Source organism: Sinocyclocheilus anshuiensis, unplaced genomic scaffold (genome assembly GCF_001515605.1).
Source record: "Sinocyclocheilus anshuiensis isolate Anshui unplaced genomic scaffold, SAMN03320099.WGS_v1.1 scaffold1055, whole genome shotgun sequence".
In the NCBI taxonomy this organism is placed as follows: domain Eukaryota; kingdom Metazoa; phylum Chordata; class Actinopteri; order Cypriniformes; family Cyprinidae; genus Sinocyclocheilus; species Sinocyclocheilus anshuiensis.
The window spans coordinates 21,399-37,067 of NW_015547681.1; the positions used below are offsets into that span (position 1 = coordinate 21,399).

The window sequence follows — 15,669 nt, forward strand, 5'->3', positions numbered from 1 at the left end:
AAATATTAATATAAATAACGAGAGTTAATCCATTGAACGATGTTTTATCCCCCCAAAAAGTCAGATAAGCTACTATTTTTCTTACATATGCATTCAGTCAATGCGCTAAAATAATACTGCAATCAAATTTAGCAAATGTTTTCAAATTATTATTATTTAAAAAAATGTTATATTCATGTTTGGAAATTTATGTCATACATTAAATAAAAACTTAATTTTAATTTAATTTTTAAAATCTTTTCCATTCATTTTTTTAAACAAACAGACAAAAAAAAAAGAGAGAAATGTATTTAGCTGCACTTCAAAAAGTCTTAAATAATTTACAAATATTTCTGTTCCCACATATATAATTTAAAAGTCAGATAAACTATTCTTCATTAAAACTTGCATTCAGGCAACATTTTTTCTGCAATTAATAAAAATAGATAAAAAAATAAATGTATATATATATATATATATATATATATAACTTATTATGAAACAGAAAAATCCATTAAAAATCCATTAATTATTATTTTTTTTTGTTCAAACAAAGAACCAACAAATTGCATTTCAAAATCTGTGACGTGGAACGCAGTGCATAAGTCATATGGACTGTTTTTTATGACTGCTTTTATGGAAACTACGGGTGCATAAATGATGACAGAACTTTCGTTTTAAGGTGAACTATCCCTTTAAATTACTTTTTTCAAAGTTTGCCCTTTTCCCATCAGTGTGTTTTTAAAGCATAAATGCGTGAAAGCGTTCAACAAAAGCACTGCTGAGACTTTCCAACGCATTGAACTACTTTTAACCATTGCATTCCCTCTGATTAAAAGCACGTTTAACCATTTAAGACCCATTTTTTTCCACGTGTGGAGCTTCAGGCGGTCTCCTCTTCCTTCCCTCTGCTCGAGCTGTCGTCATGAGCTCTCAGTGATGGGTTGTCCCATCTGAGTCCAGTCCACTTCAGTCCATCAGAACTCTGCAGAAACTCTCGGTGTCCGTCAGTCTGGAGTTTGAGAGACGCTCGCAATGCTCCGCAGTTCCGCGCAACTTTCTGCAACACACCGTTCCTCATGAACCGCGTCCAGGAGGAAAGTTTCCAGTGTACTTCCAGAAGAAAAGTCTCGTGCATTGGCTCTCACCGCCACAGCTATGGATTATATTTATCTATTCATGTACTGTACGATAAACCTCTTATTTATGGACTATAGACATGCTGCAAAATCTCATGGTAAGGGAAGCTGGTTTATATGAGCTTATCTTTGTGTGTGTGTGAACAGTAAATACTTAGCAAGAAAGAACGGGTTAAAAACGCTCCAATAAAATGAACTCGAGATCAAGTCGTCAAAATTGTGTTTCTGACTGCAGATACATACTGAGTGCATGCGAATTTTTGCATGCATGCCCATTCATATGTCTATAAATAGTTAACTTCATGCCTTTTTATATTCATAAAACAATATTATAAATAGTATACAATTTTGTGCATGCATATAAAATGTAGTTTGGTCTCATATAATGTTAAGTGTACACAGGATTTTAATGCAATCTTCTGTTCTGTTTTTGTTAGGGAATCCCTCCGGTAAGCTGAGTGAATTCGGTCTGATTGTCCCGTTCAGCACTGACGCTCGCGGCCGGTTCGTTTCTCACGTGCTTTCCGCGAGAGCGTCACCAACCGGCAAGAAACGGGTGCCCCGCGACGCCCCCGTTACGCCTCTCACCACGGCCCTGAACGCGCAACAGCTGTTCTTCAACGTCACTGTGTTTGGAAAAGAGCTGCACTTGCGCCTGAGGGCCAACAGGAGACTCGTGGCCCCTGGAGCTTTTGTTCAGTGGCAGGAGGATTTTGAGGAACAGGCCAAAGAGCGGATCCTGGGAGACTGCGTGTTTACCGGGGATGTAACGGACATGCCGAGGGCCTCAGTGGTCATCAGTAACTGTGATGGACTGGTGAGTAACAGCTCACACTGGCTGTGTCTCTAAACCCAGTGAGATGTCAGCCTTGGGCATCATAAGTGTGTGCAGCTTTGTCAAAAAATGGGGCATACAGAGTCTCAGAAACCAGTGAAATGCAAACCTAGAGCACATTTTAGTGCATAAATAGATGTACAGCATGTTTTAAAGGCAAGACACCAGGTGAATAGGGTATACTATATTATATATATTAGGTAGATAGATCAATAGATAGATATCACCATACTTCCCCAGTTGAAATGTTATGTTTAAATACGCAAATCAGGCATTATTTAATTAAATATGCACTATTTTGCATACATTTCCAGAACAAAAAATCGGAACACTGGATAAAGCCTGGTTGAATTTTTTTGTTTTATTATGTACATATTTTTTTTGCTGACGGGATTTTGGATTTCTCTTTTTATCACTCCATAAATCAGAAAATACTGTTAATAGCCAGGATAAATACATCTTCACCGCGTTTTTATTAGTAAAATGTTATATAAACCAGGTCAAATGATACATGAACAAACCCCACAGTAAAAACCTTCAGAATAATGACAGCAATAAAACTGTAAGTTTTGGTGTAAGTGCTGAAGTGGAGAAACAAACACTTTTTTTGGAGAAAACCACCTTTAGAGATATGTATTGTGACTGAAATCTATTGACGCAAATAGATAACGTGAAATTATAAAATCAGGACAAATGATACTCTGTATGAACAAACCCCACAGTTAAAACCTTCAGAATAATGACATAAATGGAATAAAACTGTACGTTTTGGTGTAAGTGCTGCAGAAGTGGAGAAAACAACTTTTAAAGATTTGTATTGTAATTGAAATCTATGGACTCAAATAGATAAATGCTTTACAATAAACACTTAAAAGTGCATTTTGGTAGTTTTCTTTCCACTAGTCTGAAACAACACATTATGAAAAGCCAAATAGACTAATATCTCAAAATTGACCAGTGCATGAAAAAAATGTTTTGCCTATAGTGTCTTGCCTTCATTTTTGGCCATTGTTGCATAAAAGTTTATTTTTGGGAATCATAGTTGTTCTCCAAACATAGAGTTTTTGGGCATGTACTGCATAGGAAGGCTCCAAATTTGGACAGTGTTTTGGGGCATCAAATGCTTCAAAATTGCTGCTCATATTGCATGAAGATGCCAGGATTGCAGCTCACCAGGTTTTGGGATGCAAACATTCATTATAATGACTCAAACTGTTGTATAAATCTGAGTTTACTGCTTATCCGCTGCCCTCCGGACATGATCATCTGTCAAATGGCTGTAGTTTCCAGTCTTTCCAGCTCTTACGTAAGATTCACATGCACACCAGCTCTGATCATACTTTCACTTTCCTGGTTTGTCAAACTAATAATGTCTGTCCGTCCCCCTTAAGTCCTTATCCGAGGGTCACAGTACACAAATTTACCCAGAGTATGACAGGATTCATTAATTTGGCTGCTGAAAAAAAATCAGGGCTGTGCAACAGTCAACATCCTATCCTAACAGGAACAACAAGAGTTCTGCCTTGTTTTGTTCTCTGTCTTGCTGTCCTGAGGTTTTGTTCAGGTCACAGACTCAAACCATCCCAAATCTCCCCAAACACGCATGGATTCAGTTGACCCTTCTGACCCTGTAAACCTGATTAAGTGCACCCTTGATAGTGTGGTCATTCCTCAGTGCGTGGTCTCAAATCAAAACGAAGACTGCAAGAAAGCAGCTCGCGGGTCTTGCGAACTCACAGTTATGTGACGCATCTCTATGTATGGAGGCTCATTTCTACCACGGAATTAAAAAATTGCAAGATGTAAACTGAGAATTCAAAAAAAAAATTAAAGAATTGCAAGATGTAAACTCGGAATTCTGAGAAAAAAAGTCAGAATTGCGAGACGTAAACTTGGAATTCTGGAGAAAGAAAAATCAGAATTGTGAGATATAAACTCAGAATTCCGAGTAAAAAAAAGTCGGAATTCCCAGATGTAAACTCAGAATTCCGAGGAAAAAAGTCAGAATTCCAAGATGTAAACTCAGAATTCCGAGAAAAAAGTCAGAACTGCGAGATATAAACTCAGAATTCTGGAGAAAAAAGTCAGAATTGTGAGATATAAACTCAGAATTCCAAGGAAAAAATGTCAGAATTCCAAGATGTAACCTCAGAATTCTTGAGAAAAAAGACAGAAATGCAAGATATAAACTCAGAATTCAGAGAAAATACATACATTTTGTTAGATATAAATTCTGAGATGTAAACTTAAAATTCAGAGGAAAAAAAGTCCAAAACTGTGAAACAAAAAGTCTCAATTAGCTTATTATATTTTCATACCATGGCATAAATAAACTTCCATATGTATATGCATGTGCATTGTTGTTGTGACTGCACGACACGCCCAGTGCTTTTGTGACAGGACGTCTGTGTTGTAGCCTTCACTGTTATTAGTTTAATCAAAGAGCTTTAGGAGGCAGCCAAAATTGCTTTGCTTTTTCAGTGCAACTCAATACTCCCATCAGCAGCAGTGATTTCCGTGAGGGGCAGCACAGAGTGGCTCTGTTCCTCCAGCACGTTTGCGCACACAATGAGATCATTCATTACGGCCACATTGATTACTCACTTAGGTAATCACTGTCAGGGCCGCGCGGACAATGACACGCTGTCTCCTGCGCCGCTGTCCCGGACAGAGCCGATACTGCGCTAACACAACAGCCATTCTGTGCTGTTCAAGAAAATATCGTTTAGGGACGGGAAAATGAAAGTGACAGACTCCAGCTGCTGTCTGGCCTGCAGCAGAAGTGTTTATTTGTGCAGCATTAATGGTTTTGCAAACTGCAATTATCAGCCAGCAAATGCATTCACAGTTTATGATGTGCATGCTTGAGATATTCAAGATTACTCTGTAAAATAGTTATAGACAGTCAGGTTAACCTGTTAATCACGTTGTGGGAAAGAAGTGTGAGTGTAGCTGCTCTAAGAAGCATGACAATGCATTAAGAATTACAGGTTTGAAATGTTTGTTAAAATGAGGCTGAGCTTGATGTACTATTTCTACAGTATACTGTGCATGGTATGCACATTTTCAGTGTGCATACAGTTGAATACCTGCAAAACTTGCTATATTTGTCTTTATGTGCATATGCAACAGTAAGAACAGTATGCCATAATGCACTTGACTTGACCTTATACATTAAGCATAATTAATGAACTGGAAGTTGCGTTACAAACTGTGATCTTTATTATATTTTCACCATGCAGACATTTTTAAGCCAGATTGGATTTCAGGAATGCATTTTAACTATTTTTAATGAAATAAATGAAATCTACTTTCAGAATCAAACAAGCGTGTAATTAGGTCATGTGACAACAATGTAGCATACTACTTTTTAAAATGCACGTTTCATATAGTATTTTGAAGTTTGTATTCAGCATAGTACAGTAAGCAGTACACTAGTGTATTTCATTCTAAATTATCACAGGTTTCTTTTATTATAGTGCATCAGTAAAGTTTGAAACTCTAATTTGTTTAATTGATTAACCAGCAGTGTTGGGGAGTAACTAGTTACAAGTAACGGAATTACGTAATTTAATTACAAAATAAAAGTAATTGTAATCAGTTACAGTTACTAAGAAAAAATGTGTAATTAAATTACAATCTGTAACCTATTACATTTCCAAAGTAACCTTCCCAACACTGTTAACCAGGTGGTGATATTTAGTATTTTCATCCAATAGGGGCTCAATTTCATTCAAATCGACCCACTGTGGGAAGATTGCAGCAATTTAAAGTGACTGAATGCAAACAGTTGTTTACTAAACTCAGCATCTTGTACTAGGAAATGTGTTGTTTTGGCACGCAACATGCTCACTGCATACTGGCACCATTGCTGACCTTTGCAACAACTGATGTAAACTTCAAGGATGATATATAATTATGGTCTCTTTAAGCAGCAGCGAAGGCAATGTCAAGCTGTTTGTGAGATGCGCTTGCATTGAGACCCCGATACAGCAGGTAAACGAACCACCCGCACACCGCAGGACAGAAGCACTTCTGATGAATATGTGAACAGACAACATTTATTGTGGCACTGAATCTCTGAAGCGTACCAGACATGATTATGAAAGCTGAAACTCTGGCAAACTCATGTATGAGGTGGTCTCTCTAAAGTCTTTCTCACACATCTCGTGTCTGCAGCATGCAGCACTACAAAAGTAGAGTTTTGGTGCTGAGGCTATTCATACTGCGAAATACAGTAGAAAATATGGTAGAAAAGCAAACTTTTGCAATATAGTCTTGTATGAAGCAACATAAAATGATGCATTGTTTTGTCAGTAACAGACCTCAAGGAGGCGATAGAGTTTCCTTCAAATGTGTGTGCCATTCAAACAGGTCAACAATTTAACTAACTTTAACTAACTTGCTCAGTAAAATTCTCTTCTGTTGCATCACCATGACAGTAATTGAGCTGAAAGTGAAAACGTCTTAAAATGCATGCTAATGCACACTATAGCGACAAAACTGAGAATGCGACGTGTGCTTTTGTTGCTTTATGACTTGCAATGACACGTTTCAGAATTCAGCAACACAAAATCAAGCTAGATGCATTTACATTTCACATGCTTTTCTGTATATTTTAGGCCTTACATTGCAAAAGCAAGATGCATGAAAATGCTTCTTATTAAAGAATAACGACACCACTTGAAGTTGCAAACATAAAATCTGGTTGTTTCTGATGTTTTGTGAATAGATGACCGCTCTATGGCTCATGTGTGAGTTGGTCCAAACGTCTCTCTAAAGTCTTTCACACACATCTTGTGTCTGCAGCATGCAAACGATGCATATTTATTTCAGACCATGCATGTAGAGTTTTGGTGCTGAGGCTATTCATACTGTGTGCAAAAACGGTGAAAAGCCCTGTAGACCAATTTATGGACAAGCTTTTGCAATATAGGCTTGTATGAAGCAACATAATGAACTGCTGTGGCTCTAACAGTGTGGCAAATGTGTGTTCCATTCAAACAGGCCAACAATTTAACTTGCTCAGTAAGATTCTCTTCAATCTGTGGCTTCGCCATGACCATAGTTGAGCTGAAAGAGAAAACTTACTGTAAAAGACTTTAAAGGCAGTGCTTTTGTTGCTTTATGACTTGCAGTCTGACACATTTCAGAATCGATGTCACAAAGCTAGATGCGTTTGTATTTCACATACTTTTCTGTATGTTTTAGGCCTTTTGTTGCAAATGCAAAATGCATGAAATACTTCTGAATAAAGAATAATGTCACACCTTAACGTTGCAAACATGCTGTAAAATCTGGTTGTTTCTGACAGCTGCACTGCATGCATGTTCACAAGCCGATATCGATCAGCTTGGTTGCTCTTATCCACAGTCTGTCAAACCCAACCTCATTCTAGCTGACCATACAGGATCCAGTACAGATGACTACTGTATATCGATGGAGTGCATCGATTGACACAAACAGCCCCCATATTAGAGCTCTTATGCAATGCAGAGGATGTCATTTGAAGGTTTGTTTGCTTTATCTGCCTCCATCCAGCGGGTTACCGGACACACGGTCGCTGATGGAGGTCCATGTGCTTCTGAACGTGCCCTGCAGAAATGCAGACAGCTGCTCTCAGCATGGGCAGAGATAACTGTAATCACTGCCTTAATTGAAAGCACATCCTCGAGGTTTTATGAATAGCAGGGTGTCCCCTTCAAGCCTATGAGGTCATTGGTATGGCACGGATCAGGCGGCAGAGGAAGCACGCCTGTCACGGTAATGATAGATCAGCTGCCGAGCATGTGTGCCAACATCAACACCGGCACGTCTTGTCTTGCAGGGTCTGCGTGTCAAAGAGCGTCCCCCACCCTACGAACTGCAGGCTGCAGATTCATACAGTTCACTGAATAAATCAACATGCAGACAGTAATGAATGCTCACCCAGATGCACCGAGCGTGCAGGTTTTAAAAGTTTGCTGTGCATGTGTGTAAGCGGCCTTTAACACCAAACGTGACAGCTGTCTGTTGAGCCGTCAGCTGAATCTCTGGACTATTTCCATCTCTAACTTTAGCTTGTCTCCATGGTAAACCCACAGCAAATCCAGTTTAGGATATGCATGGTGATATGGAATGCTGTGAAAGCATATCTGTTCTATCTCTGCGTCCAAGATCTTTGCGGTTGCTAGATTCAGTTGGACCTCCCTGAATTCTGGGAAATCTGAACGTGCCGTCACTAGCTTGCACTTATGTTTACACGGTTCTCACAGAAGCGAGATGTCTTGTTTTTAAGATTCAGCGCTGACAAGAAGGAGCCAGCCTTCATCTCTGCATTTGTGATGAAAGGTTATTTATTACTTATTTATTTAGAATTATATATATAGAGAGAGAGAGAGAGAGAGAGAGAGAGAGAGAGAGGGAGAGAGACACAAATTATTTCATTATTGATCCTGATTGCAGTTGAATCAACCTTAAATTTGGACAAATAAGTAATATTTTTTTGTACAGTTATTAATTTATTACAATAAAAGCCCTGTTAAGAATATACATCTTTATTTTCACGTAGTCATTTGAACAACCAAACAGTAAACATACTTGTGTGTTGTGAACCTAAGCAATGCAGTAACAGTTCCGGTTCATTTCGAATCGGACATAACTGCGAACAGTGATGTTTGATTCACGAACAAATGATTAATTTAATGAACCGATTCAAAAGAATTCCTGACGCACGTTCGAGTTCGCTCGTGAGTTAGCGGGTTGAATCAGATTCACTCGGTGAATCGTTCTGAACATGTCACAACTGATTCCCTCAACTAAACCGCGAGTCATTGTTAGGTTATGTCCAATTAGAAATTAACCATTACTGTGCTGATTAGTTGTTCAAAAGACAATGTGTAAATAAAGATGTTTGATTCACGAACAATTTCATTAACTTTTTAATCAGTCAGTGAATCGTTCTGAGCAGTTCACAACTGACTCCCTTACTGAACCAAGAGTCATTTTTTGGTTTAGTGAAGGAATCAGTAGTGAACTGCTCAGAACGAATCACAGAGTGAATCTGATTCAACCCGCGAACTCAAACCTGCGTCGTGAATTCTTTTGAATCGGTTCATAAGAATCATTTGTTCATGAACCAAACATCACAGTTTGCACCTTTTTTTTTTTGTTTACACGCAGGTGACACTGTTTAAATCTTGATGAGTGTGTACTGTAGTGAATGTAGATGTAGCAGCGATGACATAAGGTCTAATTTGGTGAATGTATGTACTGTATGTGTGCTGGAAACAGGAGTATTAAGCATATCAAGAAGGGGCTATTTGTGTTTCCATAAAGTCCATGGTGTCAAACTCAGTTCCTGGAGGGCCGGAGCCCTGCGGAATTTAGTTCCAACCCTGCTCCAGCACACACACACCATGTAGTTTTCAAATAAGCCTAAAGGACTTGATTAGCTGGATCAGGTGTGTTTAAGTAGGGTTGAATCTAAACTCTCCAGAGCTCCGGTCCTCCAGGAACTGAGTTTGACACCGGCGGCATGTGACCCGCTGGGAAAACCGATGCACATGATTCATTATGTTTCCATGTCAGACCCTAATGGAGTAATTATAAAAATAGTTCAATCAAAAATAACAAAAATTCTGTCATCATTTATTCTCCTTGATGTCATCAGTCATACGGGTTTGGAACGGCATGAGTGTGAGTAAATGATGACAGAAGTGCTTGAACTATTTCTGTAAACCGGAGCCCCGTGTGAAGGCTGATATTACACTAAATACGAAGCCTTTTTATTTGAGGCCTGAGAGTGTTGAGAGCGCAGTGCTGATGTATAGTTACTCCTGTTGTGTTGACGGATGGGATTACGGAGGATGAAATCGTGGTGTGAGAGCTTTATGTCTGTCAGCGCTTGCTGTGATCTGCGTTAATTAGTGTGAATGTTTCCGCCTGATGTACGACATGTTCTCTGCCCGCAGTGATGGCTGATGCTGCTCTGGATGCCGATAACAATATTCCATTAGAAAGTGTCAGGCAAGACTGCAGGTTCATGCGGGATTTAGACGAAATGTGCACAATGTTCTGAAAGTTTGGTTACAGCTTAGACACTGATATTATAGCTAATTATTACTGATTGATTACTGTTAGTGATTTAAATAAACCCGTAACCTTAACATTTGTCCTTGAATGCAAATTTCAAATCATTGTCCAAATGTCATGTCCGTGCGAATAAAAATATTATTAAAAGCTCTTCTGCTCACCAAGACTGCATTTATTTGATAAAAAATACAGTAAAATTGTGAAATATTATTATAATTTAAAACAGCTGTTTTCCATGTTAATCTATGTTAAAATGTAATTTATTTCTGTGATCAAAGCTGAATTTTCAGCATCATTACTCCAGTCTTCAGTGTCACATGATCTTCAGAAATCATTCTAATATGCTGATTTGCTGCTCAAGAAACATTTCTGATTATTATCCATGTTGAAAACAGTTGTGCTGCCCAATATTTTTGTGGAAACTGTGATGCATTTTATTTTTCAGGATTCACAGATGAATAGAAAGTTCAAAAGAACAGCATTTATTTGAAATAGAAAGCTTTTGTAACATTATAAATGTCTTTACTGGCACTTTTGATCAATTTAATGCATCTTGCGGAATAAAAGTATTAATATCTTTTTTTTAAAAATCTTGTATGTAGAAATGTAAGTAGAAAACATATCATTGTCCAAATGTTTGGCTCTCAGAATTGTTTACTTCAAACAGAAGGCCGAGATCCTGACTACAAATTATAGGTTGACAAACAATCTCCCTCAAATTGCATGTTTTGCTGTGGTGTGACAATAACGAAAGACTTTGGGGTTTTCTCACCACTGGACGCTTGCCTTTTCTTTGTCTTATTGTTTGTCGAGCAGTTTTTAGAAAAACCCACTCTATTTTACAGTATTGCATCTTCTTCTTCAGTAAGTCACATCTCTGAGAAACAGACTCGGATGGTTGATTTTACAGTCTCAATCCCCCAGATATAGTGTTTGGTCTATAAATAACAAGTGTTGTGCATTTATTTCACAGTATTTGCATTGCTCTTTTCATTGTGCTTGCAAGATTCTCCTCGGGTTTGTTTTAGACTCTAATTATTACATTTTTGCAATTAATTCAGCTGAAAACACTTTACTTACACGCTCCATTTAAACTTTATATTGCAGATAATTTCAGTCTTGGACCTGCATCTATTTCTGGTTGTTGTAAACATGATACTTTTTAAGAAACTTTGAAAATCTCCCTTTGACAGTGACAGAATTCTTTCAGAATGCGACAGTGATGATGTAATATTTGAATCCTCGATTCCAATTGGTCTGTTTTCTTACAGCCATTTGCATACTGAATTGCTATTGGTTGTTTCATTTTTACTCCAATTTTACCATCTTTAGCTGTTTTAACACTTTTAGACACTGAGTGTCGTGGAGAAGAAGCTCCTAATAGCATTTCATTCCTAAATTTACACAAAACCTGCTGTTTGCAAACACAGATATTTGTTTCTGGAAATGCAAATCTAAGGCATCTTTACACAGCCGAATTAAGGCTGCTCTGTGCCTGCTCAAAATTCAGTGTAAATGTGCAATGCCACATCAAAGCCAGACTAAATTAAACCTGCTCTGATCCACCTCAGCTCCTAATATCAAAGTATACAGTTGTAATTGTGGAAATGCATTTATGCCACCTCTGAGCAGCATTAAACAGCCACTGTAAAGACACCTAAATGCCACATCAGAAGTGCTTCTGTGCCACCTTTGCAGTGTAAACTAAAGCCACCTTTACACAGCCAAGTTAAGGCTGCTTTGTGCCTGCTCAAAATTCTGTGTAAAGATGTAATGCTGCATAAAAGCCAGACTAAATTATGCTTGCTCTGATCCACCTCAGCTCCTAATATCAAAGTATACAGTTGTAATTGCTTTGTAAATTGCATAAAATGCGTTTATGCCACCTCTGAGCAGCATTAAACAGCCACTGTAAAGGCACCTAAATGCCACTCAAGAAGCACTTTTGTGCCACCTTTGCAGTGTAAACTAAAGGCCTCTTTACATTGCAAAATTAATGCTGCTCTGTGCCTGCTCAAAATTCAGTTTAAAGGTGCAATGCAGCAGAAAAGCCAGACTAAATTAAGCCTGCTCAGACCCACTTTAGCCCCTAGCATGAAATTATACAGTTGTAATTGCTGTGGAAATGCATTTATGCCACCTCTGAGCAGCATTAAACAGCCACTGTAAAGACACCTAAACTGCAAAATTAATGCTGCTCTGTGCCTGCTCAAAATTCAGTTTAAAGGTGCAATGCAGCAGAAAAGCCAGACTAAATTAAGCCTGCTCAGACCCACTTTAGCCCCTAGCATGAAATTATACAGTTGTAATTGCTGTGGAAATGCATTTATGCCACCTCTGAGCAGCATTAAACAGCCACTGTAAAGACACCTAAACGCCACTTCAGAAGCGCTTCTGTGCCACCTTTACAGTGTAAACCAAAGCCATCTTTACACAGCCAAGTTAAGGCTGCTCTGTGCCTGCTCAAAATTCTGTGTAAACATGTAATGCTGCATAAAAGCCAGACTAAATTATACCTGCTCTGATCCACCTCAGCTCCTAATATCAAAGTACACAGTTGTAATAGCTTTGTAAATTGCATAAAATGCATTTATGTCACCTCTGAGCTGCTTTAAACAGTATAAATGCCACTTCAGAAGCACTTCTGTGCCACCTTTACAGTGTAAATTTGGCACTGGTTTATTTTGTTCTTTTTGAATTCACTATATAACCTCTAAATGCATGTCCATGTGCCTGAAGACTGACTGTCAGAGTTAAATCTGTTTCTTCCGAGCGTGTTATTTTTACTCAGCCGTTTTGCTCATGTGTGATTCTTCTAGCTTGCGTGTGTGAAATGCTCACGGCCGTATGGGGCTGGACGGAGCGTCTCGCTATATTATAAATATCCACCTTCAAAGACAGGGGAGCTGATATGTGGAATTTAGTGTATATTCGTGCTTAAAGAGGCGTCAAGCTTGCTTTTTCACTCATATTGTCAAGAGGGACTGGAAAATGATGGACAGCTGGTGTCCTCACAATCTTAACTCGAACTTGTGGGTTTCTGCATGCTTTAGCTAGATATTTTCATGTTATGAAGTACATTTAAGTGATGTTTGTTCATGCAAATCTCGCTGCCGTGATGCTAGTGTGGTTTTCAGGACACTTGCCAGTGTGTTTTGGGTGATAGTTTACTGTCTGGTGTGAAAAGACTCGTTTGTGAGAATCTTATGTGCTTTGCTGATGTCAAATCCTGCAGAATCCTGGAGAAAGAGCTGCAACAGCAGCAAAGATTACAATAATGAAAAATAATGACCGTTTGGGCTTTGTGTTTCCTGGCCTACATTATGGCCCACATACGGTCTTTGTGTTCGAGATGAAAGTGCTTCCTTCTGCCTTTGTTCAGGTAAGAGCTCTAGTTCCATGAGTTTGGTTACAGGCGAGTGGTTCGGTGCAGATGTTGGGCTCCATCCACTAAGCAAACGTCTGTCTAAACACTCTGAGTTCAGTTTCCACTCCATGAGAGCAGCGTGAGCAGGAGAAGAAGAGCTTTAGCCTCGGCTCTTGCCATCTTCTGGCCTCTGAACAATTTTGACACTCATTGAGCACCTTTCGACCTTTGCTGATGTTAAGCTTATATACAAATATATAAAGTTTGAAGTCACAGGTAGGAGGAGTTTGTGCTGTTGGTAAATGCAGGCTAAACACAGTCCATCATGGTCTGGATCGCTCAAAGTGTATTTATAGCATTCCTGCCAAAAAATCTTGCGGATGCTTTTCTTGTTGTTGTTTCTTGGCCACATTCAGCCTGAAACGACAGATTGATGGTATTTTAAACACAAAGGAAAGGCGCTGTACTCCTTCTGTACTCGTACAAGTGTTCGGTTGTTCGATTTTTGTTACTGGTGTCACTGTTTATTGGTTTTGGTTTCTTTAAGCTCATTCCTGACCACAATATCTCAATTTATGTGTGTTGAGGAGAGGTGGAAAATCTAATTGTGGATTTTCTGATTAAAATTGTGATTCTGATTTAAAATGTCCAGGTTTTGCTTTGCTTGTTTAATAATAATAATAAAATCAGGAGTTCGAGGTGGATGTGCTAGTTTAATGTGCTTTGTTTCTGATCGTCCGTGTTTGTCTGATAGATCTCTGTGTGGTTTCAGGCAGGCTTGATTCGCACTGATGATGAAGAGTTCTTCATCGAGCCTCTGGAGAAAGGCCAGCAGGAGGTGGAGGTCAAAGGTCGCGTCCATGTGGTCTACCGAAGGTCGGCCATCAAAAGGGACAAGGATCAAAAGCGATATGACCTTCACAATGAAGGTAAGCAGAGGTTATGAAAAAAAAAATTTTTTTTCCTGATTAAAATTGTGATTGTGATTTAGTTTACTGTGTTTGTTTTTAGGGCTGCACAATTTGGACAAAAATATTAATTATAATACAGCAGTATGACAAAAATTATTTTATGAATAATTTGTTTTTGTTTTTTTAATTACTAAATAATAATAAGAAATATAAAAACATGAAATATTATCATTTTACTAATATTACTTTTAATTTTATTATTATTATTATTATTACTAAAATAGTATAAGAAATATTAAAGTATTTACAAACAAAAAATATTTATGTATTTATGTATATGTATTTTGACATATTTTCATTACTTTTAATTTACTATTAATTTAATATTATTATTACTAAATTTAAATAAGAAATTAGTATTTTAGAACAATAAATAATAATAATAAAAATATAATTTTATTGTACAGTATAATTGTACAATTATAATTCTAAATATTATACTTTAATATGTACATAAATATAAAAAAGTAAAACATTATAATAAAAAAAATTTGAAATATAAAATAATATATATAAATGAAATTCTATTTCGCAATTTCAGTTTAGTTTCGATTAAATGTGACGTATCTCAGACTTACTGCATGAAAAGATGTGATTGTTGATTCTGACCTCAATAAACATTTTTTGTCAGACTGTACAATATACATCTTAGCTTAGACATTGAAGTGTTGCCACATCTTTACTGACACATGAAACTGGAATCAAGCAAGCCTGTAGAGTCAGATTTATTGCTCTGTGAAGGAAGTGAAGCATCTGAGAGCCGTTCTGTGAATTTAAATGCACATTACTGAAGTGCTGAACTCAAAAGCTGCTGAAGCAGGAACTTTGGAAGCTGTCATGGAATCACTGGAGGAAGTCAGAGATCTTTTACTATAAAAGTGCTTTCAATTCTGTTCCACTTCTGCAGAGCGTCAGCAGTCGAACCCAACATGAGCATCTGCTTTCACAGGTCAGGTCCGGTCCAAAGATTCTGTATAGAGAAAAAGCAAAAGATCTTTCACTGGCCAGACAGATTGTGAAGGCCTCGTCCGCTTATTTATCGCAAATCCTTCTATTGATTTCTAATATGTTTGTTTGGTGCCATGACACAGTGATGGTAATACCATAGTACTTTAATATACACTACCTTTTAAAAGTTTGGGGTCAGTAAGACATATATATTTTAAAGGAATTAATGCTTTTATTCAGCAAGAAAGCATTAAATTGCTCAAAAGTGACGTTGTGAAGATATTTATAATTCTGATTCAAATAAATGCTGTTCTTTTGAGCTTTCTATTCATCTGTGAATCCTGAAAAATAAAATGC

At 37.8% G+C, this 15,669-nt stretch overlaps 1 protein-coding gene across 1 annotated transcript in view; it reads left to right on the top strand.

The window, feature by feature from the left end:
- The first annotated feature begins 891 nt into the window (after positions 1-891).
- Positions 892-15,669, top strand: part of LOC107703099 (A disintegrin and metalloproteinase with thrombospondin motifs 14-like) — an 84,217-nt gene continuing 69,439 nt past the window's right edge. Inside the window, exons 1-3 of the mRNA XM_016505622.1 lie at positions 892-1,216; positions 1,556-1,935; positions 14,166-14,322. Of these exons, the coding sequence (XP_016361108.1) occupies positions 1,138-1,216; positions 1,556-1,935; positions 14,166-14,322 (616 nt within the window). The 5' untranslated portion in view covers positions 892-1,137. The remainder of the gene's footprint in view (positions 1,217-1,555; positions 1,936-14,165; positions 14,323-15,669) is intronic.